The sequence below is a fragment of the Hakea prostrata genome, chromosome 10 (assembly GCF_041222555.1).
Source record: "Hakea prostrata isolate BN-2017 chromosome 10, UWA_Hpros_2, whole genome shotgun sequence".
NCBI lineage: Eukaryota > Viridiplantae > Streptophyta > Magnoliopsida > Proteales > Proteaceae > Hakea > Hakea prostrata.
Window position 1 is genome coordinate 47,549,553 of NC_142609.1, and position 22,837 is coordinate 47,572,389.

At 37.6% G+C, this 22,837-nt stretch overlaps 2 protein-coding genes across 4 annotated transcripts; one reads left to right on the forward strand and one right to left on the reverse strand.

Moving 5' to 3' along the window:
* Positions 1-10,601: 10,601 nt before the first annotated feature.
* LOC149003560 (guanylate kinase 2-like) lies at positions 10,602-14,908 on the forward strand. 3 transcript variants are annotated; one of them, XM_089137871.1, is made up of 11 exons: positions 10,602-10,992; positions 11,620-11,655; positions 11,805-11,912; positions 12,049-12,125; positions 12,209-12,338; positions 12,526-12,888; positions 13,077-13,198; positions 13,287-13,422; positions 13,569-13,614; positions 13,720-13,825; positions 13,929-14,908. In XM_089137871.1, exons 2-11 carry the CDS (start codon positions 11,653-11,655, stop codon positions 14,065-14,067), a joined length of 1,230 nt encoding a protein of 409 aa, XP_088993997.1. In that variant the 5' UTR covers positions 10,602-10,992; positions 11,620-11,652; the 3' UTR covers positions 14,068-14,908. The 3 variants fall into 3 exon arrangements, with proteins under 3 accessions (XP_088993997.1, XP_088993994.1, XP_088993996.1); XM_089137868.1 differs by having other exon boundaries at positions 10,603-11,050; XM_089137870.1 differs by lacking the exon at positions 10,602-10,992 and adding an exon at positions 11,057-11,218.
* Positions 14,909-16,185: 1,277 nt separating this feature from the next.
* LOC149003561 (zinc finger, C3HC4 type family protein) lies at positions 16,186-22,528 on the reverse strand. The gene is made up of 3 exons (XM_089138440.1): positions 22,363-22,528; positions 21,943-22,059; positions 16,186-16,558 (listed from the first exon to the last, which is right to left on the reverse strand). The coding sequence occupies exons 1-3, from the start codon at positions 22,381-22,383 to the stop codon at positions 16,448-16,450; spliced, it is 249 nt and encodes an 82-aa protein (XP_088994566.1). The 5' UTR covers positions 22,384-22,528; the 3' UTR covers positions 16,186-16,447.
* Positions 22,529-22,837: the final 309 nt, after the last annotated feature.

Genomic DNA, 22,837 nt, shown 5'->3' on the forward strand with positions numbered 1-22,837 from the left:
TCTTCTCTCTCCTTTTTTTTTTGGGGGGGGGGGGAACTGGTAGCTTTATATTAGGGGGTAGGGACTGTTACATATATTAGAAAAGGTAAAACAGAATATTTCAATTCCTTAATTGAGATTTACAGTATAGGTATATTTATAGATTACAACCCATATCAAACCTATCATCATAACCGTACACTTGTCTCTATCTCTATATCCCCCCTCAAACTAGGCCGGGAAAGCAGACCTAGTTTGGTACATAAAATCTGAAATTCTCTGCGAGGCAAAGGTTTAGTGAAAATATCAGCTAATTGACGATTAGTAGATACATAACGAGTAATCAAATGCCCGAGTGCCACCTTCTCCCGAACAAAGTGATAATCCAATTCAATGTGCTTTGTGCGTGCATGAAATACAGGATTAATTGTCATATGAAGAGCACTCATATTGTCACAATATAAAATTGTTGGAGAGGACTGAGGAACGCCAATATCTTGAAGAAGAAAACTAAGCCAAGTCAGCTCAGCTGTTGCGGAAGCCATAGCCCGATATTCAGCCTCGGTACTAGATCTAGAAACCGTAGGCTGTTTCTTAGCACTCCAGGAGATGCAATTGCTACCTAGAAATGTGCAATAACCAGTTGTGGACCGTCGAGTAGTGGGACAGCCAGCCCAATCGCATCCAACAAACCCATAGAGCTGAAAAGAACTATGATGATAAATCAAGACCCAAATCAATAGTGCCTTTAACATAACGCAAGACACGCTTGAGAAGTGAAAAATCACTCATAGTAGGTCGATGCATCGGTTGGCAAATTGAATTTACAGCATAAGAGATATCTGGCCGTGTCATAGTCAAATATTGAAGGCTCCCAACCAAACTGCGAAAATTTTTGACATCGGGATAAGGAGTAGAATCGACAATAGTAGATGAAGTGTGAGACACCATTGGTGTGGGCATGGGCTTTACATCTTCCAAAGAAGCCCGATGTAATAAATCTCTTGCATATTTAGATTGAGAAAGAAAAAGTCCAGATGACGTAGTAGCCACTTCAATCCCAAGAAAGTAATGTAAGGAGCCCAAATCTTTCATAGCAAAAGGAGTACTAAGACGGGAGATGAAATCCATCATAAATCCCATATCATTCCCAGTCAAAACTATGTCATCGACGTAGAGAAGAAGAAACAAAATCTTCCCATTTGCTCGATAGATAAACAATGAACTATCAAACGTCGAACAAACAAAACCAAACTCAAGAAGAAAAGTGCTAAAGCGATCAAACCACGCTCTTGGAGCCTGACGTAGCCCATACAACGAACGGTGTAATTTACAAACTGCATGAGGCTTAGCTGTGTCCACAAATCCAGGTGGCTGGGTCATATAAACAGGTGTGGTCAAGAAACCATGAAGAAATGCGTTCTTGACATCTAATTGTCGAATTTGCCATCTCATCATAGTTGCAATGCTTAAAACAAGCCGAATAGAACCAGTGTTTAATCACGAGACTAAATGTTTCAAAAGAAATCTACCCCTTCTTGTTGGGTAAAACCCCTTGCAACTAAGCGGGCTTTTAGTCTTTCAAGAGATCCATCAGCCTTGAGTTTGGTCTTAAAAATCCATTTACAGCTAACCACATTCATTTGAGTAGTACGAGGAACTAAAGTCCAGGTCTTATTTTGATCCAAAGCACTCATTTCGTCTTTCATAGCAAAAACCATCCAGAATCAGCCAATGCCTCTTTGATTGTACGAGGCTCACGTGGAATACTAATAACAAGCAAGTGCATATTTTGGATTAGGTTTTATAAGTCCAGCTTTAAATCGGGTAACCATTGAATGAGAAGGAACAATATGTGGTTGGGCTAAAATTGAGGGAGAAACATAAGGCTGCTGAGCTGGGCTATGGTCAATGGACTGAGAAGCATAAGGCTGCTGAACTACAATAGAAGGATTACATACAACAAGCTCATGTTGATTAGACCCATGCTGAATAGTGTTGAACGTCCAAGTGAAGTAGCTTCATTAGGAGCAGAAAACAAACTAGATGCAAAGCTTGGTGGCCCATTTGAAGTATTATGCATGTAAGTCGTTACACCCAAAACAGAATTAGGTGTAACACCCATAGGAGCAGAATCTGACAAGCAGAGACAACCGGTGCTGAAGAAGACATTGGAACCACGACATCCATATCATCAAACCATGGTTTTATATGTACAGAATCGTCAAGACTACCCGCAGCAATTACCACATCATTTCTAGAATCGGGAGAATCATCTTTATAAGAAACCCATCCACCGAAATCGAAATATGTAACTCGAGTTTACCGGAAAATGTAGAATTTGTAGTAGAACTGAATGGAAAATAATCTTCATCAAAAACTACACTCCTTGAAATGTAAACTTTACCAGTAGCACGATGGTAACACCGATAGCCTTTATGCTTGTCACTATATCCCAAAAATACACACAACATAGACCGAGGATCAAATTTATTCTTGGCATAAGGTCTCAAATATGGATAGCAAGCCAGATCCAAAAACCCTTAAAGCTAGTAATCTGTGGTGCTTGATCAAAAAGCAACTTTAAAGGAGTCTTCATACCAATCGTTTGTGAAGGCAGACGATTAATCAAAAATACTGCAGTCAAAAATGCTTCAACCCAAAAACATAAAGGAATAGAAGCATGAAACAACATGGCTAAGCCCAATTCAACCAAGTGCCTATGCTTTCTCTCAACAATGCTATTCTGAGCAGGAGTACCTCTACAAGACACATGATGAATAATACCACTGCTAGCTAAAAATTTCTGAAACTTCCCAAGACAAAATTCTCCACCTCCATCAGATTGAAACACTTTAATTTTCAAGCTAAACTGGTCTCTACCATGGCTTTAAATTTTAGAAAGCAATCAAAGAATTCAGACTTATGTCGAAGAGGGAACAACCAAGTATAGCGTGAAAAATCATCAACAAACAGAGCATAATAGCAAAATTTCTGAACACTAGATACTGGTGCCTTACCCCACAAATCACAATGTATCTCGTCAAGAGGAGCAAGAGATCTAGTGAAAGAACTAACAAAAGGAAATTGGGCACTTTTACTCATCTGACAACTGCTACAAAGATGCCGAGATTTACAACTCACACGAATCAAACTATTGGTCTTCAAGAAACTAGTAATACGGGGGTAAGGATGGCCTAATCGCTGATGCCAAGTATCCTCTGAAGCAACACAGAAACGAGAGGAAAAGAAAGCTTGATGTCCTGTAACAGCACCATTATTGTCAAAAACATACAACCCATCTCGCTTACTCCCCGATGCCAATATTACTCGATCGTGATGATCCTTAACAAAGAACCCGAATCAATAAACTCAATCAAGCACCCAAGATCATTTGTTAACTTTGAAACAGAAATCAAATTTTTCTTAATATCAGGCACTACCAAAACATCATGCAAAGGGATCACTGAAGTACCAGCAGTCATAAGAGCAGAACCTCTGTGAGTAATAGGCAGACGAGCACCGTTGCCAACCATAAGAGATGAAGAATGAGTAAGAGGAACAATTGAAGAAAGAATACCTGGATTAGAAGTGACATGATCTCGTAGCTCCTGAGTCCGGAAACCACGATTATCTTGAGAATCATTCAATTGAATAGCCGCCAAAGCTTTCGGACCGACCCACTTGATATGTGTGATCAAAACGATTCCAACAACGAAGAGCATCATGTCCCAACTTCTTGCACACTTGACAACGAATGGTAGAGCGATGAGTAGAGTCTTGATTTTCTTGAGCAGAAACATCAGATCGAGTAGACTGTGGAAAACCCCTGTTTTGAGAAGAGAAGGAACCAGAGAACCGACCGCCACGACCAAATCTACTCCCTCCTCTAAACCGATTTCAAAGATAGCGACCATCGTAGTTTTCCTTTATCCCGAACCGAAAAAACCATATTGGAATTTGGAGAATCCCCAAGAATTCCTCTATTTCGCAAGTCATGGCTTTGAAGCAAAGGAATGACCTCAGCGTATGAAGGAACAGGGGGTTTTAGCATGGTTGTAGCAAAGGAATCATAAGACGATCCCGCATTTGTAAGCAATAGAAACACTTTACGCCGATTCGCAACAGGTTTTCCAATCGAAGCGCTTTATCGCAGATGGTCTTGAACCGAATCAAGAAATCAGCAAGAAGCATGGAATCTTGCTTGCGCAAGAAATGGAGTCGCGAGAGAAGCTCAAATTCGCGTGCTTCAGAGACTTGAGAAAAAGCATCAGAAAGAATCTTCCACAGATTGAAAGAAGACGATGAACCAACAGCCAAACCAAGAACACCCTCACTTAGGGTTCCTGTAATCCACGCTTTCACAAGCCGATCAGTTCTGAGCCAAGCTTTATACGACGGATTGATATAGTCATCACCAGCAGATTCCGAGAAGACGATCAGAGTCTTTGGAATTTCTCCGTCGACGAAACCCCATAGATCTTGGCTTTCAATAAGAGATCGAATCTGAGTATCCCATAAGAGATAATTTTCAGAAGTTAATCGCATAGTTACAAAGTTTGTAACATTTAACCCACTGGGATATGGAAATAGAGAATCAAAGGAAGAAGAAGAAGCCATGAGAAAACGCTTCCAGCAGAAGAAAGAAACTTGAACAGAAAGATCTCGAACAGAAAGATCAACACTCAATCAATACTCAATGGATGATACACTCAATGGATGATACCATATTAGAAAAGGTAAAACAGAATATTTCAATTCCTTAATTGAGATTTACAGTATAGGTATATTTATAGATTACAACCCATATCAAACCTATCATCATAACCGTACACTTGTCTCTATCTCTATAACATATACATCAGGGAGAGTTGAACGTAAGACCTCTCCTTAAGAGGTGTTGGTCATTACCAACTAAGCAATCCTTTGATCGAATTATAAGAATTTCTTAAAGAGATTTAGTAGTTTTCTTTTTATAGAACACTCGAAAAAATTGATCTCGTCTTCTTTATTTGGAAGTTGCATAAGTCATGTGCATGACGGTCAAGCAAAATTTTGGACCGTTGGATATTGAAATTTCGATCCGACGAGATGTACTTCATGACAGTCATGTGCATTTAATGTATAGGACTGAAACAAGGTCCTCTTTCATTAGCTGTATGATAGGTACGGCATAAGATGATGGCCCACGGGCCTAGGTTGTCACAGAGTGATGCATCTGTGTTTTTGTGATCTCCATGAAACATGGCTTTTGGTCACCTGACATTTATTTTCTCAAATGAACAAACACAAATTCTTGTCTCACTAACGAGGTTCCACACATTGCTAACCTTTCGTTTTTTTTTTAGTTTTGGGGACTGTTGCGGGTGGGGGCTTCCAATATGAGTTTTAGTGGTTCCCAGTATTTCATTTGGAATACGTTCTTGTCTTGTAATATTTCAATGATTCTTAAGTGACGATTATTGGTTGAACTCTTTAGCATTCTATTATATTCCATTGGCTGTGTTTGTTTGGAAAGGTGGGGGTGAGAAAAAAACAAACGATCATGTGAGCTTTATATGTAATGGGGTGAAAAAGAAAAAATAAAGGAATTTTGTAGAAAAATGTTAAATATGGATTTCATTTTTTAGTTTTTCACGATCTCTCACATATTTTTTAGGATTTTGAAAAGGTACGAGATGAAAAAGTTAGTATGTCACTTTCAGATTTCTCACCTCCATCAACCAAACAAATCATATTTTTAGAATTTAATGGAAAATTTTATTTTTTCAAATTTTTTTTATCCCATCTTTTATTCCAGCAAACAAACACGTTTTTGTGTTTGGCATCTTTTGGTATTTTCCAGCAATAGAAAAAATAAAACTTATTTTCTCTTAACCAACCAATGATCCAGGATATCTAAGGCGAATAATTTTATCCTGTTTTACGTCTAAATGACGTTTTTTTAATTTTATTTTATTATAAACAGGGTTTAAAGAATCCAAAAGGTTGAAATTAAATTGCCTGGGGGATCTCCTCAAGATCTCTAGAAAGTTCGTGAAGGGTTTTCTAAAGTAGTTGGCCACTTTATCATCTAATCAACAGCACAGTTTGATTTCCAGTATATATGGGAAAATCTAACTCTTTCACACGATCTGGCTAAATTTTTGATTGCATAAATTACCATAGAGACTTTCGCTTGAACTTGAGAATTGGGTTTCAAAAAGAAAATAGCTTTCTTAGAGTCGGATTCTACAAATCGTGTTTTCTGATGGACTAATGTCATGTCCATTTTTGTAGATGTGTGACATGTGTCCCAATATTACATCAAATAGTTAAAATTCATTAATGTGACTTATAAATGAATTTCAACCAAATAATATTGGGACACATGTCACACATCTATAAGGAAATGGATGATCAATTTCTGACAAAGAAATAGACTACATAAATTTTCATTTTTTTATTGTTATGTTTTTTTTTTGTACAAAGGGGCTTTATTAAGCCGGGGGATGTGGATATTAATATACCTCAGCAATAGTTGAACCCACGACCTCTTCATTGAAAGGTGTCTGCTATTTTGTGATGTTTTCACAAATGATATTTTAATCAGTACTAAAGATACCCAAATTGTAAGAGTCGATAGATGAAAAAAACAATAATAAAAATTTGATAAAGATAGAAGAGGTGTGGGCGATCGAGGCATAAATATCCCCACCCGTTTAATAAAACCTACAAAAAAAATGATAAAAAATATAGTGGGTCAAATACTAAAACTTTTACCAAAAAAAAAAGAAAGATTTAATACAAAAATAAATTAAATGTCAAATGCATCACAAGAAAAATACAACAAAATCAAGATTCAAGTGAATTTATTATATGTTTGAGTTTTTAAGGGCTGCTGCAACGGTGGGCTAGGCCGGACTTTTGCAATTCCAAGTCCAGCCCACTTTATATTCTAATCTAAGTCCATTCTCATCCTTACCCTCATTCGGTCAATGATTATTGTCCTTGACCCTAAGCCTTATAGGGTCAAGCCAAACCCATTCCCGACCTGATTAGCCTTGTCCCTAATTGACTCTAGCCCTAATTCGCTCTATCATTAGCCCTAGCTCTAGCCCTAATTGACCTTATACTTGGCACTGGCCTTGATTGAACCTATACTTGACCTTGACCCTGATTGACCCTATTATTGTCCATGTTTCTAATTCATTAAGATCAAGCATCAGTCAAAAATCAAGGCCAGGGTCAGGGCAAAAATTAGGGATAGGTTGGGACAGGCCCATGGGCCAAAGAGTGATCCCAGACCAGCCCTTGGCCCTAGTCAATCTTGAGCCCAAGCCCTATTAGGGCTCAAGGTAGGCTTAGGGCAAGTTAGAGCCGCTATAGCCAAACTTGCACCCCTAGAGTTTTTATATGTCATTCACTATAATGGAGTAAAACTCAGGGTTATCTATTATAGTGGCTAAAATTACATGTCACCCACATTCAATATTACAAGTTATACACAATTAGGTTTTTGGCCTAGATTATGTTAAGTGATAAGTTAAATGACACTAATGCCATTTGGATAGTAAAATAACCTAATTACTTTCATTTAATATCTTCTCATACCCTTTGGAAAGTAAAATAACCTACTAATTATTATACCCAATTCTTATGTCACTTATCTTCTACCTACACCTCGTCGAAAATTACTCAGCTTCTCTATAAACCACAACACCCTGAGCTGGTAAAAATCTCTCTGCACATTGTAGTGGGTGACACGTAAAAACCTATAATTCAGTGTATTTTCACCCTAGGGAATTAGCTTGCTTGTAATGTATCCTGCTATTACCTTTTAGGAACGTGACACTTGGCTTTAATATATCAAATGGCATCATGACATTTTGTTTTATAATATATGCTATCGTGACACTTGGCTTTATAATATCAAATGATATTGAGAAACTTAGCTTTATAATATCAAATGGTACCCAGTCACTTACGCAGTTCTAATTGAGACATTCATTTTTGTTTGTGAAAATTCTAGTTGTCATTGACCTTACTGTGTGGAGGCAGGTGTGTCGGTTACACTAGTCAATTCCAACCTAGTTGAGATTGTGATCCCCTTTACAAAATCCAAGTGGATGGAAAAGACATCAAGTTTGATTTTAGGGTTGTTAGCCACCTTGGTGGTTTTATGAAGTGGATGTATAAGTAATAGAATTTGGACCTTCAATTGCTTAGATGTCATGTTGACCAATGAGATCAAACCACATAATTAATAAATTATATTTTCTCACCAAATGATTAAATATTTTGTTTAAATCATTTAATGTATTTTATTACGTCAATGATCAATACATTTTAGTGAAGAAGTCATAGATTTGACCATTCTGATGATATTATATAATATTTCCACGTGAGTAGCTAGGCAATAATAACTGAACTCATAACCCATTGCCAGCCCCTTCAGTCTCTTTGGTGGGCCCCATTATGTTGACCCCATTATGTGTAGGGGTAGGTAAGTAGTACCATGATTCATCATAGTAGTGGTAATGTAACAAAAGGTTGGCCAATTGGGTCCCCCAGCCGACCCCTAATAGTCTACCCTATTTGTGGGTCCTCTTTGGCTTTTTGTAATCATTCTCACCCCTGAGAAAAACAATTCCGTGAACAACACTAAAACTCACTAGGTTTTAGGTTTTCAGTTTGGGTTTGCTAGGTTAGTGTCATTGACATAGAGCTTCCTGTGGTGTTCAACGTTGGATGGTTGCCATTTAGTCTTCATTAAATCTCAGTCGCTCAAAATATGCTTTGATTTGTTTTGAAGACACACTGGGTTTTCCACTTAAGTTAGTTATATAAGTGTTTTGCACGGTTAAGATTTAATGAAGATTAGGTGATGACTATCTAAAATTGGCCACCATAGACACCATCACGTCAGTGGCACTAGCCTAACAAGATCCGGAACAAATATTTCTTTCATTTTAGTCTTTCGGTTTTCAAGTAACTATGGGTTTATGAGTGCACATCACATCCTCTTATCTGATTCTTTAATTCCCATATTCCACACTGGAATCAAATTCTCCACCTTACTCTTGCCGATGTTGAGTTTGATTCTTATTAGAACAGTGAAGTAACATGAAAATTAATTGCTCTAAAAGGAATCTAGTCTACTAGCTGAACAATTATTTATTCTGGATGTTTAGGATTCTCCCTATCCAAACACACCTTGAACAATTTGGGAAAACATCAGCTGTTGTACGTGCACAGTAGTACACATAGATATCAAATAATAGGTTGAAAAAGCAAAAAAGTTACAAATCTATTTTTAACTTTTTAAACATTTGAAATCATGCTTTAAATTTCAGCCCATTGTTTAGCATTTATATGCAATACTGTAGTACTATGTACAACAGAGGATTTTTTCAGAACAATTCTGTGTTCTTAGCAATGGGATTCCCTGCTTTGAAGCAAAAAAAAATCAGTAGTGGTCCAAAAACGAAGGCTTTAAGCCAAATTATAACTAGAAGTTCCTTTTTCTATTTGTATTTTGGAGATTCCTATCAAACAATGAGTAATATATTCTCAGATTCTTGATTCCCAAAGAGATAAAACCAATCACATTGTCCAAGGAAACCTAAAATAAATAGATACATGGGAAGATAGTCAAGATACCATTCATAGAGTAGTTTACAATTGAGACCTACCCAAAACAATTTTTGACTTTGTTATAGTGTAAATTGAAAAGTCCAAAATAAGTTTTACAAAAAACTCAAAATAAGATTATGTGGATCTCTTTCACATGTTAAAGACTAACTTAGCTATGAGAAAAGTTGAAGTCTACAAATTAAGTTTCCATTAATGACACCATGTGCCATTTGGTGTACAAATCAATCTATCAAATTTGATTATTACATGAAAAAGAAATAATATACAAGCTAAAACTATTCTAAGCAAATTTATCTTAAACCTAAAGCCACATTCGAGAGATTTCTTTGCTATGCAAAAGACTAGCTTAGCTCTGTGAAAAGGTGAGGATTACACTTTAATAAGTTTTCGTTACTTCTATCATACAGTTCTAGAAATGCCTTTCGGCCAAAAAGGGTTTTCAAGAAAGAAAAAAAAATTTAGAACTCGCAACCAAAGGGTTGTTCAGTTAGTAATGACCGGCACTTCTTAGTAAAGAGGTCAAGGATTCGACTCTCGCTGGAGTGTAGATCGTTTTCACCCAACAACTAGTCCTTCCATTCCCCCACACTTATACATGAGCCTAACCGCATACCACAAAACTGATCAACTATGAGGGTGGATAACCTACTTGGGTGCAGAGGTTCGGACTCTTCTGTCTATGGTATATGACGATACGTAATGGTCTCCGCCCCAAATATAAAACTACTAATTCGAAAATTCGAAAAGAATAAATCCAAAAGTCTAAATATCTTAAGGACGAAAATATCCCTAATTCTCAATGGTTGAGATCATACTTCAAATGGAATAATAGCCATCTTTATCGTTTGATTTTCCAATTGTAATAAAGCTTTTAAGAATCTAGTTCTAACTTCTAACTAGAAACTAAACAGACAGGAAGTGAGAAAACCCTAAATTTGGAAGCTTGTTTTGAAAGGGTAGTTTTAGTTTCCAATTCAAATTGGGTTTGCCTTTGACCATTTCCCAAAGTTTTCCAGCCTTCGGAGACCCAAAAGAGAAGCTTCCTGGGGACAATAGCACGGCCTTGCGTGTGTTTTATGTGTTGCCAGTTTTGTGGTTCAGTGAATTGAATGCGACCCAGCAAGAGCAAGGTGGTGGAGGAGACGGCAGAAAATTGACTTTCTTGAAGATTCTTCCTTACCTCTCTCCGTCCCTCCCTCCCTGTCTCGCGCTAATCTTCGTCTCTCTCATTGATATATAGGAACCCATGGTGAAATTTTTCTCTCAAGCTTAGAAACAAAAATATAATTCTTCCTGATTTCATATCAAGGTGAGTGACCCTGTTTCTGCATTCAAAGGAACATCGACTATTGAGCGAGTCTTGCGTGAGAAACCTTGGTATCAACCGACCCACCTCATAAGTTTACTGCTTTCAGAGGGTTTCTCTTGATTCGAGGTATTTTGGGGGGTTTTATGTTTTTTTGGAAACTTCTACTTGGACAATTCCTTTTGGTTCAGATTAGCTACAATTCATTGAATTTAGTATTATATGTTGCGGCGGCGTAAAGATTTTCTCTGTTGCTTTTCTTTCCCCTTCTGAATCCTTTGGGAGTAATGCTCTCCCGTAAGTAGTTTTCCCTTCTCTTCCATTCATCGTTCTCCATCGATTTTCCTTTTTTGGTTTTTATTTTTTTCAAAATTTTCAGGCATGGTTTCGTGAAAAGGGTTTTTGCTAGTTGATTTTCACTATTGATATTTTTTTTTTCTGTTTTTTTTGGGATCTATGTTGTGTATTTTATTTTTGTGTTTTTATTGCTTGTGTTGTTTAGTTTCTACTATGATTGGGATCTGCATTTTTATTTCACCCCCAATAAGATAACTAAGCTCTTTTAATGGGGAACCCGGATTTTTATTTGATGGATGCTCTGCTTCATTCTCTGTTTTCCTTCCATTCTGAATGCACAAGATCTATGTGTGGTGTAAATTTTCTGATCTTCTCTTTCTCTTATATTGATCTTCCCTTAGGTTGAAGCTTGAATCCTGGAGCTAGAATTCTCCATGGTAAGATCTCTTTGTCTAATTTCTACTTCAGTAAAGAGTACATTGATTTACAGAAAAATTGTAATCTTGGTACAGAATTGGGTTATTTATGGATCATTGTGATCCAATTATTTTAGTTTCTAACATTGTGCATGACGATTGTCATTTAGGGTGAAGCTCAGAAGAACTTTCTAAATGGGATTCATGGAGTTATCCCAGTTGGGCTTGATTCAGAATTGAAAGGCTACCAGACAGCTACCATACTTGGCGAGAAGATTGTAAGCAAATTCAGATTTAGATCTCCTCCCCCTTACATTTCCCCTGATTCTGTTTCTTCTCTCCTTCACGGTTCTTTCTAAAATGAATATCTATGCAAAGTTGTCTTCTTAGCAATAGAACCTGTGATTTGTATAGTATGTGATCGGGGGTAAGGATGATGGATCCAACTTGTCCATAGGCATCCGGATTTTGAACACATCGACGGGTAAATGGTGAGTTCTAGGCCTTCTGTGCTGCTGCTTTTGTGTTGGAATTCAAAGTTATGTTTGTCGACTAATCATGGTGGATCTCACAGGGATATTCCCACTGTGTTGGGTACAAAACCTACCCCATGCAATGGCTACTCTGCTGCTCTTTTAAATAAAGAAAGAATTTTGATTCTTAAGAGGGACTCCTCCCCAGAAGACTCTGCTTGGTTTCTTGAGGTTGGTATCAAGTGCCTGTGTGGAATCTTTAGATGTTTTTTGGTTCCGACTTTACCCAGTTCTGATTCTAAATTCACTTGTCATCTTGTTAACTTTTCATTGGTTTCCTTTCCTGTACTCATGTGCCTCTGTTATTTGTGACCCACCAATTTAACTTGCTGGATCTGTTGTTTTACTTTACTGGTAGGTGGATACCCCATATGTTCGAGAACAAAAGAAGAAAATGAAAACAGAAGTGGTTGCTTGGAGTAAAGGTGTTAAAGGTGAAGGTCCTAAACCAATTGTTGTCAGTGGTCCCTCAGGAGTGGGGAAGGGCACTCTGATATCTAAACTGATGAAGGAATACCCATCTACATTTGGGTTCTCTGTGAGCCACACAACTAGAAATCCCAGGGAGAAGGAGATGAATGGTGTCCATTACCACTTCACTGAACGAAGCGTGATGGAGAAGGCCATACAAGACGGGAAATTCCTCGAATCTGCATCAGTTCATGGGAATCTTTATGGGACCAGTGTTGAAGCTGTTGAAGTGGTAGCAGATGCAGGAAAGGTAAAAATGATTTTCTTTATTATGTATGTTGGTCTATGTATCCCTAATGTCTAAATTAGAGAATCAGATCTCTTTGATCTTTGTTTAGAAGGTATGATTGTGCTATGTGGATATCACCAAGGACAGAAAGTTTATTTTGATAGCTTTTGTATTCTTGATTTTGATTCAGTACCTCTATCTTGTTATAGAGATGTATACTTGACATAGATGTTCAAGGTGCCAAGTCCGTGAGAGCTAGCTCTCTTGATGCAATTTTCATCTTCATCTGCCCACCCTCTTTTGCGGAGCTTGAGAAGCGACTTCGTGCACGGTAAGCTGCAGACATCAAAGTTCTTAGTTGTTTTTGTATGGCGGAAGCCAATTCAGGCCGCTTTATTTTTCTTTTTTACTGTGAATAGGGGTACTGAAACGGAGGAACAAATTCAAAAAAGGCTGAGAAATGCAAAAGTGGAACTTGAGCAAGGAGAATCATCGGGTCTTTTTGATCACATGTTGATAAATGATAACCTTGAAGAATGCTATGAGAGACTTAAGGTTATTTTTGTTTCTTCACTTATTATTTACTGGCTTTTCCCATTCAAGATTCATTTATGCACCCCCATTTAGATTCATTTATGCTCTTGATTTGGAGATACTATGATATCTGAGTACTTATCTTTGATACAATAATACTGATGTAGAAACTCTTGGGTCTTGATGGAAGCATTGAAGCCATCTATCAATCATGTAAATTATCCTCTCCTTTTGCTTAGGTCCCATGAGATTTTATTTTGCTGTTTGGCTTCACATTATCCAATTAAAAGTTACTAACCCACCTTAAATGTCATCCAGCTCCCAAAACCTTGGAACACCCAATAGACCATTTGGTGTCTGAAATGGGTCAGAAGGTCTTGGTTCAATGTGGAACTCCTGAACTAGAAAAAGCATCAAGGAGCTTGTAAGTATCTTGTCTTGTTTTAGGTATTTAGCAAATCTAGAGTGTTCCACTAATTACTGGATTAAAGGTGCAGATCTCACTCAAATACTTTTTGGCTGACCAGGTTTCTACTCGATGTTTCTACAATTAAAGGAGGGGCCCCAGGCCGGACTAGAGGATTAAGCATTTACGCGATCGATCCGTTTACAGATGGTTTGAATGGACTTAAACAGCTCCAGAATTCAGCCTATAAGATGAATTGAACTGCTGGACTAATCAAGACTAACTCTGGTGCTCAGTTTTGCATTTTTTCAAAACTTAAAAGGAAGGAAGAGAATGGTTGACAATACAGTCATGCGGGAACACACAATTCTTCTATTCAACTCCTCATTTGTTGCTGATTCATGGTTAATATATATGAGGAAGCCATTGTTTATTATTTGCTAATTTGATTCAGGGCAGGCAGCTAGTTTTTTTTTTCTTTTTTTTTCTTCCAAATTTCTTTCCTCCTAGCTTGTAATAGAGTTCAGAGATTCAGTCAGTTGAATGATTTGATTTTCTGAATTCCCTGACAGTTTCTGAGTTTTTGTGTTTGGGATCAATATAATAGATCTGATTCTATTTTTACCTTTCCAACTACCCTCTTGCATTCCATTTGTATGTCTGTTGATGCTTAGATTGCTTTATTGCCATCTCATCACACATTCTTGTGGGTGTTCAAGCATTTGAAGATGTACCCAGTTTCTCAATCTCAATCTTCATCTTCTGGGTGGTCCCTTGGCTATTTGAATTAATACAAGAAGGGTGGGAGTTCATGATGACATAGCTGTTCCAAGAGTTCAATTATTTCCGTCAAGGAGTGAAGGTGGGTGAAGGCATAAAAAACTAATCATATTGAAGATAAGAGGTAATGTGAGACAGAGACATGACAAGTGGTTAGACTTAGACAAGCAGAGTTTTTTGACCAAGGATGTGCAAGTTGTATCTTCAAAGGTAGAAGAAAGGGAAGAAGCAAATGATGGTTTCAATCAATTTACGTGTTCAAAATCTATCAATAAACTTCAATCGCTTTTTTAAGGAGGCGTATTTCAGACGTTTTCCAGTGGGGCCAAAGGCGGTGTGATTTTTTTTTTTTTAATTTGCGGCAGTAGCAGCCTATGGTTGAGATTTTCAGAAAAGTAATAGATTAAAAGCTCAAGGGTATCATATGCAAATATAAATAAATAAATTTTATTTTAAGGGTTTCAGAGTTTGTAAATTTACAAACCCTAATTCCTAGTACGTACTCGAATTTAAACCCCATTGTTTCAAAACTTCACTTCCATGCCATCTTCCTTTTATTATCAAAATGTCTTTCATTTTTTTTTTCCCTTGTTCATCCCAATCCTAAACCCAATTTTGCAAGCCCTAGTTTTAGAAATCTGAATCGTTCGCATTTCGAAAATTCCATTTGAACAAAATAATCGGAGGATCAAACCGGTAAAAATCTTCCATGGCTATAGCAATAATCACAAAATGTCTTTTGAAATCAGTCCTCCATTTAAAGACAAAAGAAATTTGAGAAATCAGCACTCAAATAATCACAAAATATCCTTTGAAATCATCCTACCCCCGCACCAGGATGGGAGAAACCTGAGCATTGAAGAATTTAATTTCAACGTCAAGGGTTTATCCAGCTATTTCATCTTTGCCTCCCGCTAACCTGAGAGAGAGAGAGAGACAATCGAAGAATGGAAATGCCAGCAACAAAAGACTCAGCAGACTCAGAATTTCGTTTGTAAATTTTAAAAATATAAAATCCCTTGAATGTAAAACAAAAAAACAAGAGAGGCAATGTTGATATAGAAAGCGACAAATATTGGATTTAACATAGGTAATGTTGGATGAATTTCTCCTTATTGATTTTTAAGAGAAAAACAGATTTCTAGGCTTAGAAATTAATATCTTTTGTGGAATGTATTACAAAAGTGGTATCGACCCAACCCATATCAATACCTAGAAGCTTTGACCTGAAAGACTATGATCTGTATAAGCACCCTTTCTTTCTTAACTGAAGAAAAAGACCAGCATTTCTCCAACTAATTACAGTTCTACAAGTAAATGACAGAAGCTGTAGATGGAAACACCAAAAGGATGCTTATTGTGAGTGTGACCGCGTTACGGTCACAAATTATATGAGACCCACAAGTAAAAAATAATAAAATATTAAAAAAATAAACCCATCATTCTAACTCTGCAACCCCTGTAATTCGTGGTCAACGACTGTCGGAGGAGCACAGATCGGCCTATGGTCAGGGATCATTATAAAAAGTTCATGGTTTCTCCATTTCCTGTTAGTGTAGTCCATAAAATTTTCGCAGAACGAACCTATATTAACATGGATGGAATGATGAAAATTTGAAAACAGATTAATGCTTTTATTCAGAGATTGATCAGAAAACCGGGATCAAGTATGCAAGTCGTGTCAGAATATGCAAAAATATGAGAGAGTAATGATTGATTATGGGCTATCTAAAAATAATAGACACCTTCACAAGGTTTCAAAGTATATTAAGTGTCAGTGAATGACAAGAAGAGAAGGCCCATACAATCAAGTGCCACAACAATAATAACTGAAGATTAAGTACAAAATGTTAAGGAAGTCTACCACCCGCGAGAGCTCAGATATGCAATCACCGGCCCCAGTGTTTGGTCAACCGTTTTGTTCCAGAGGTGAGCCAGCTCCACGCGAGTTGTCCTTCCAAGCATGGGCTCCTGTTACATTTAACAACACATACTGTTAAAATCTGCTCCCTAACCAATAAGCACATTTAAGCCAACATAAAAGCAACTATTCACAGATTGCTAAAAGGTTAGCCTATCCCAGTTGGAATCTAACCATATAATGGTGTGTGGAAAACTTGCTACAAGAACTCTTTTCCAAAGGCAGAGGTAGAAGATGGAGAATTGCAGGTGTCTAGTTTTCTCTCTTCTTTGTTTAAGCCTCTGATAGAAACTTTCGGGCATAAAACGTTTTGTTTTCAGTAATTTTGAAAATCAGTGTAAAAACCTTTTTGGTGTTTCAAGAATCTTGTTTGTGTCACAAAAAGGAAGCCCGTTTGCATCATTGGCATGAGTTAGTGAACAATAATGTAGGTAGGATGATAAACCTTTCTTATTAGTAAAAAATTGTGGATCTGTATCCCAATTTAGTTTTCATTTTGTCAGAGGGACCATAAACTTAATAAATGGTCTCAACAGACCAACCCCACCCTCAAAACCCTTCCACCTTACCCTCCTGCCTCAGCCCTAGATAAAAAAACTAGATTTTTCAAATTGTGGGCCGAACTGCAAAATACTTCCAGAACAAGTTTATCAAACACCCATTTTAAAACAAAGAATGGTCCCCTAACATGGAAACATGTAAAAACGATTTTAACGAGGACTGGTCTCTTCGTACCAAATGCATCTTAAATTCCTACTTCTAAGCAAAACTTCAAGAAACTAGCCAAATTTAACTATCACTAACAACATTAGACTACACCCTAGACAGCAACCTCTTCAAACAAGTCAAATTCTGAGGGAAAAATTAGAGTCTTTTGAATTTTCAGTTCCATGCCTTAAACACACAGACCGCGTCTTGTGGGCATTTTGATAATTTCAATCCTTGACCTGCCCAACGTGTAAAACCCTTGGACCAATAATACTTTTATTGGATCCTATTCTCAATATTATAACACAATGATATGACAAGGGACTTCGAAAATAATACACCATTAACTTTTGGAATTTATAGGGGAGTCTGTCCATCTACCAGATAGGAACAGATGTATGCACATATTTATTTTTCAATGCACGTTAACAGTTCTAAGGACCAAACGGAATGATGCACCACACTTTCATATTGACTAGAAACCAAAGAACAACAGCATGCAATTGCAAATATCTTAATTTTTCCTTGGAAACCATGATGATCCTTTGTCTGGGAAATAAAACGTATGATGTGTTAAAATAGATTAAAAACAGCTACTTTTCCACGTTAGAGTACACTTGCAAATCCAACCCCCCCCCCCCCCCAAAACAAACCAATCATGATGCAACCTCAAAATTTAGGTCCAGTTAGAGGATTGGATAATTGAATTCAGCAGGCAAGTTAAAGATTCTCAAAACCCTGCAGTTGGGAATGTAGGGGCTGTTTAGGGTTTTTAGGACTTGTGGGGATGATCTATTAGCTCGGCTATGGTTTGGAGACTAGGATTATTGAAACCTATAACTCAACTCCATTAGTCACAATCTCAGTTCAAATTTCAAAGTCTGGGGTAGAAGATGAAGTGCCCCAAGAGAGAAAGAGAGGGGGAAAGGGGCGGTGTGATGACACGGGGGCTGGGGAAGGAAAAGGAGGACACCGCAGGGATGGGGGAGGGGTTCTAGACTAGGTGTGATGGGAGGAAGGCAAGGGGGAAGGGTAGGGGACGTTTTGCTTGACAATAGAGAGCTTGGAGAAGACAAATCGCATCAACAGAAGGCCATGACTAGGCTGCCAGAGGGTTTCCTCCCTTGGGGACCTTCACTCCATCCGACACCTCTCCTTCAAGCAATTTTACGTGCCTGCGGCTTCATTATAGCCTACAATGAATAACTCATACTTGGACTCAACTTTGAAACCAAAAACAGATAAGAACTTCTAAAATAATTGGACTCCTACTTCAATTAGGATTCTTCCTAATCTCAACCTAAGAGGACTAAAATAACATAATAAGAATAGGACTAGACTCCTAGTAGAATTTGGACAGCTAAAGGAATCTTACTTTAAATATAACTCCCCACTAGAGTAGGACTCTTACTTAACAAGGACATTTAAATAATAAAATAAAAAATAGGACCAGAGTCACCAGACTCCTAATGAATCTACATCTTACAAGACCAACTTGGACTGGACTAGGGCTGTCCAAATGACCAAAATGCCCTTGTTGATGAAAAATACTCCATGCTGCTAAGATGGTCTGTAGGGTGCTGGGCAGCAACCCCAGGTCTTCTTTCGGCCCTTGGTCCTCTCTTAGGATGACCCCGCAATTTCAAATAAAATCAAGACAGACAACTATGCTGGAGTGATACTATATTGGAAACACAAAGTGGTACAACTAACACCAACCAGCTATTAAGGCTCTAATATCAACGCACATGGGGACTTACAGTAGGATTTAGAGCCAATTGATCACACTGATTTTTTTTATCCTTTTTCTTTTTTTTTTAACTAGAAACCTGAAATAATGAAAAGGAAAAAGACAAAACACCAAAATGTATCTTATAGGGTTAAATTGAAGGCCACAAGTGTACCAGAATAACCTTAATCACCTTATACACAACGGATTCCCTTGGAGATGAATTCAGCAATAAGGAACATAATGAAAAGTAGAAGATATTTGCAATTTCAAACAAGGACAATCATATGAAGATTATGGGGCTGTATTGAGCTCTGCAGGTATGCATATAGATCAGCCTTTCCAGCTCATTTTCATCTAACTTTGAAGCAATATAGTGTGGTACTAACCCGAAAATGCTGGATCAGTGCCTGCTATATCCCATTAGTTGAAAGGCTTATTTGTTCATGGCAAGAAGTAAGGTCCCACAGCCAGACCAAACGTACGTAAGATCCCAATCACTTAATTGACTGGTCATCCCCTTTTTGGTATATAATTTTTCCCTTCAACACAACCCACCATTGTTCTTGCATGCTTAGGAAATGACAAAAGTTAGGAAAATTAAATACATAGAAGCTCCCTAGTCTTTTCAGTCATCAACAAGAAAAACACCTAAACTAATCAACCAATCTCCAGCTAAAAATACACGCAATACATAGAAATATCAAGACTTCTCTAGTCTCCAAAATAATAACTGAACAGCTAAGTATGTTGAGCTCAAGATGCTTCCTAGTTGTCTGAACAACAACAATTGCCAGTTGTTTCTTGCATTTAAATTCTCAAAATGTAATGAAAAGCTTTCTTGTCACACAATCAAAGGCGAGCTTCCTCAGTACACAACACCCACTTCAAATGAAGGACCAATGATGATCGAGGAGTAGAAGTCAGGAGGATCTAAATCAGATGGAATCAAAGTGAAGACACTCTGTGTTCATGCCACGACAATCAATATGGAAGGGCAGATTTGTTACATCATTGCTGTTAAGAATGCAAATGAAAGTCTCAGTCAGGTGATGCAGAATCGGCACCTATTTGGGCTTAGTTTTCTCAAAATAAACCTAGAATTGTATTACCTAGGTCATGGTCCATTGATCCTTTAGTTTTAAAGCAAAGTGGGCCCGTAATGGATCACCTAGCTAAAGTACAAAAATAGTTTATTCATTGGTTATATTGGTCTAATTGTAAATCCTTCCAACTTAAGTTAGAAGGGTAGAATAGCACTTTTCAGATTTTTATTTTAGTTTAAAGTGTCCAAGTCATAAGGCGACAATGAATCCAAGGTCTAATAGGATTTTAAGTTTTATTTCTTTTAAGGAGTTTATTTCCTATTTCTATTATCAGTTGCAAGGCTCTTCAGACCAATTTACACATCCTAGAGGGGATGAATAAGCAGATACTCATTATTTGGTACTCGTTTCAGCCTTTTCTGTTTATGACTGTTTTACTAATCTAGGTACTAATTAGTATTGCACTTGCTGAGGAATTTCCAAGGTGGGTTTTATCTAGGGTTCTTGGTATGTATAAGTCAAGATCCCATATTGGTTGAGGACTTAGCCTACATTGATCCACTCCAACATCTTTAAAGCATATATCTCATATCTAGGTTTCCAGCAAACAGCACCTGTTTCTATCACTACGCCCCCCCCCCCTTAAAACTCTTTGGACTTCCTAGAATCCCAAAACAAGTAACTCCAGGTTTTGCAATTTAATCTCCAAATCCATCCAAACTTGGAGGATCATATCCCTTCACCTATATTGCCTAGTTCTAGTCAATTTTTGACATTCCTAACCCTAGAAACCAGCAAATTTCTTGATTTTTGGACTCCCTAAAACGCTAAAATCAAGAACTTAGATTTAGGCCAATTTACTAGTTGGAACATCACCAAACTTCGAGGATCATCCCCCTACATTATTAGCTATAATATTCCTTCCAAGTTTCATCTCCATCCAATTAGTAGAAACTTTCCTACTACATCTCAAGAAAACAACCCTACTTTTCCCCGTCTGAAAACCTTAATTAGGAAAACCCTCTTGTGTATCATCTTTGATGATCCCTCGATCAACCCTTTAGGGATTACAACTCAACTCCTCAAGCCTTTAACCCTAGTCCATACATTCAACCAATTCCATCCAGTGAACCACAAGATCCATTAGGCCTACGAAGCCCTAGCTGAAAATTTCAAGGAACCCTTTCTTGAACCCATTTGAGTTGGTCCTAAACACTGACCTAGGAAGAACTGGCTCATGGTTGATCATCTATCAATTAAGGAGTACATCAGTAACTGCATCAATTTTACACCATATCAACTTCTCAACTATTTCTCAAAGGATTATAGTGCCAATTGCCAAGCCACCAAATGCTGGCATTTTCCACAAGTACAGAGTGATTGTGTCTTTCCTCTTCCAGGAGAACTGCAACACAAAGAAAGTTGGTGCATCTAACCAAGCTAACCAGTGGCATTTTGGTTACCCGAGGAATAAAATGGGAGAGAGGACCCTTCAGTTCACAAGACAATCCAATTAAACCAACCATAGTCTGAATACAACTTGATAACAAAATGGTTCTTGCAAGATGGCGAGATTTAGCAAATTATGTTACAAACAATTTACATTGCGTGAAAGAAAAGTGCATCTAATTACGAGAAGAAACAGTCAACGTCTTAAGAAGTATATCCGAACGAGGTGAGCTGTTTGCTCTTCTTTTATGTTTTTCCACATCACATATATGGAACAATTGGAGTCTGAAAAACAGCTCTTAAACATTAAGAGAGAGAGAAAGGGGGAAGAAAAATTTATTACACTCCTCCCCCAGCCACCACAACAGAAAAGAAAAATGAAATAAAGAAGTCTATCCAAGTTAACATTCTGAAAGCAACAGGCAACAACAGAAATGCAGTTTTAATTCGAGGGTTTCAGCTAAGTAATACTTATAGAGAGGTAAAAGGCAAATGATTTCACCTGAGGAGGTTTGTACTGAGGTTGATTTTCTGAAATCAAGCTATAGATGCTCCTGCGATGCTCAAAAATCATCATCCCAGCGCAAATACTGCCTAATGCCGCGCCAAGAAGACGTTCCTGCGTACTAACCCGGAACTCAATCAACAAAATGAATTGGAAAAGGCTTTCACATTTTCCGAATCAATTACAAATAAAGAGCTCAACCTTCCAAAGATGATTTCATACATAAGCGGAGGGAAACCTCCAATCAAAGAGAAAGCAAATTAAACCCAGCGAAAATTTTAACCTTACGCTATTAATCAATATTTTAATAGATTCGGTAACGTTAAGAACGATACAACAGATTCAGAAAACAAGGCGTTCTCCAAAGGAAGAATGCGAAAGCAGCCGATCATCTAATGGAAGGCTTCGTTGACTCACCTGAGCAAGAACGCTAATCATGGCGTTCGGTACTGTTTTCCTCTGCAGCAACAACGTTGTCGTCTTCGAAGAGCGTAGTATTGAAAACTGTTTCAAGTTTTTTCGGCAGGTGGGAGAACACACCGAAGGTTACGGACGCTTGAACTCTGAGCGGGTTTCGTAGATGGTTATTAAAGTCTATAAAGCCTCTTATTACCCAAAAAAAAAAAATTAAAACTATTAGCCTACTCTTTGCGGTCGCAGATCCTACGCAAGCGAAATAGGGGATGTATACATTCCAAGAATTTTACACATGTCCTTCATTCACATCCAAAAGTTGAGGTAAGGTTTACAAAATATAAAATTTTTTTAATTTAATTTAATATAAACTTTTGGATGTAACTGATAAACATGTGTCATTCATCCAGAGAGAAATGAATGGTCAATTTATTTGTCAAAATGGAAATGATAAAAATCCGTGTATCCCAGCCTGCTT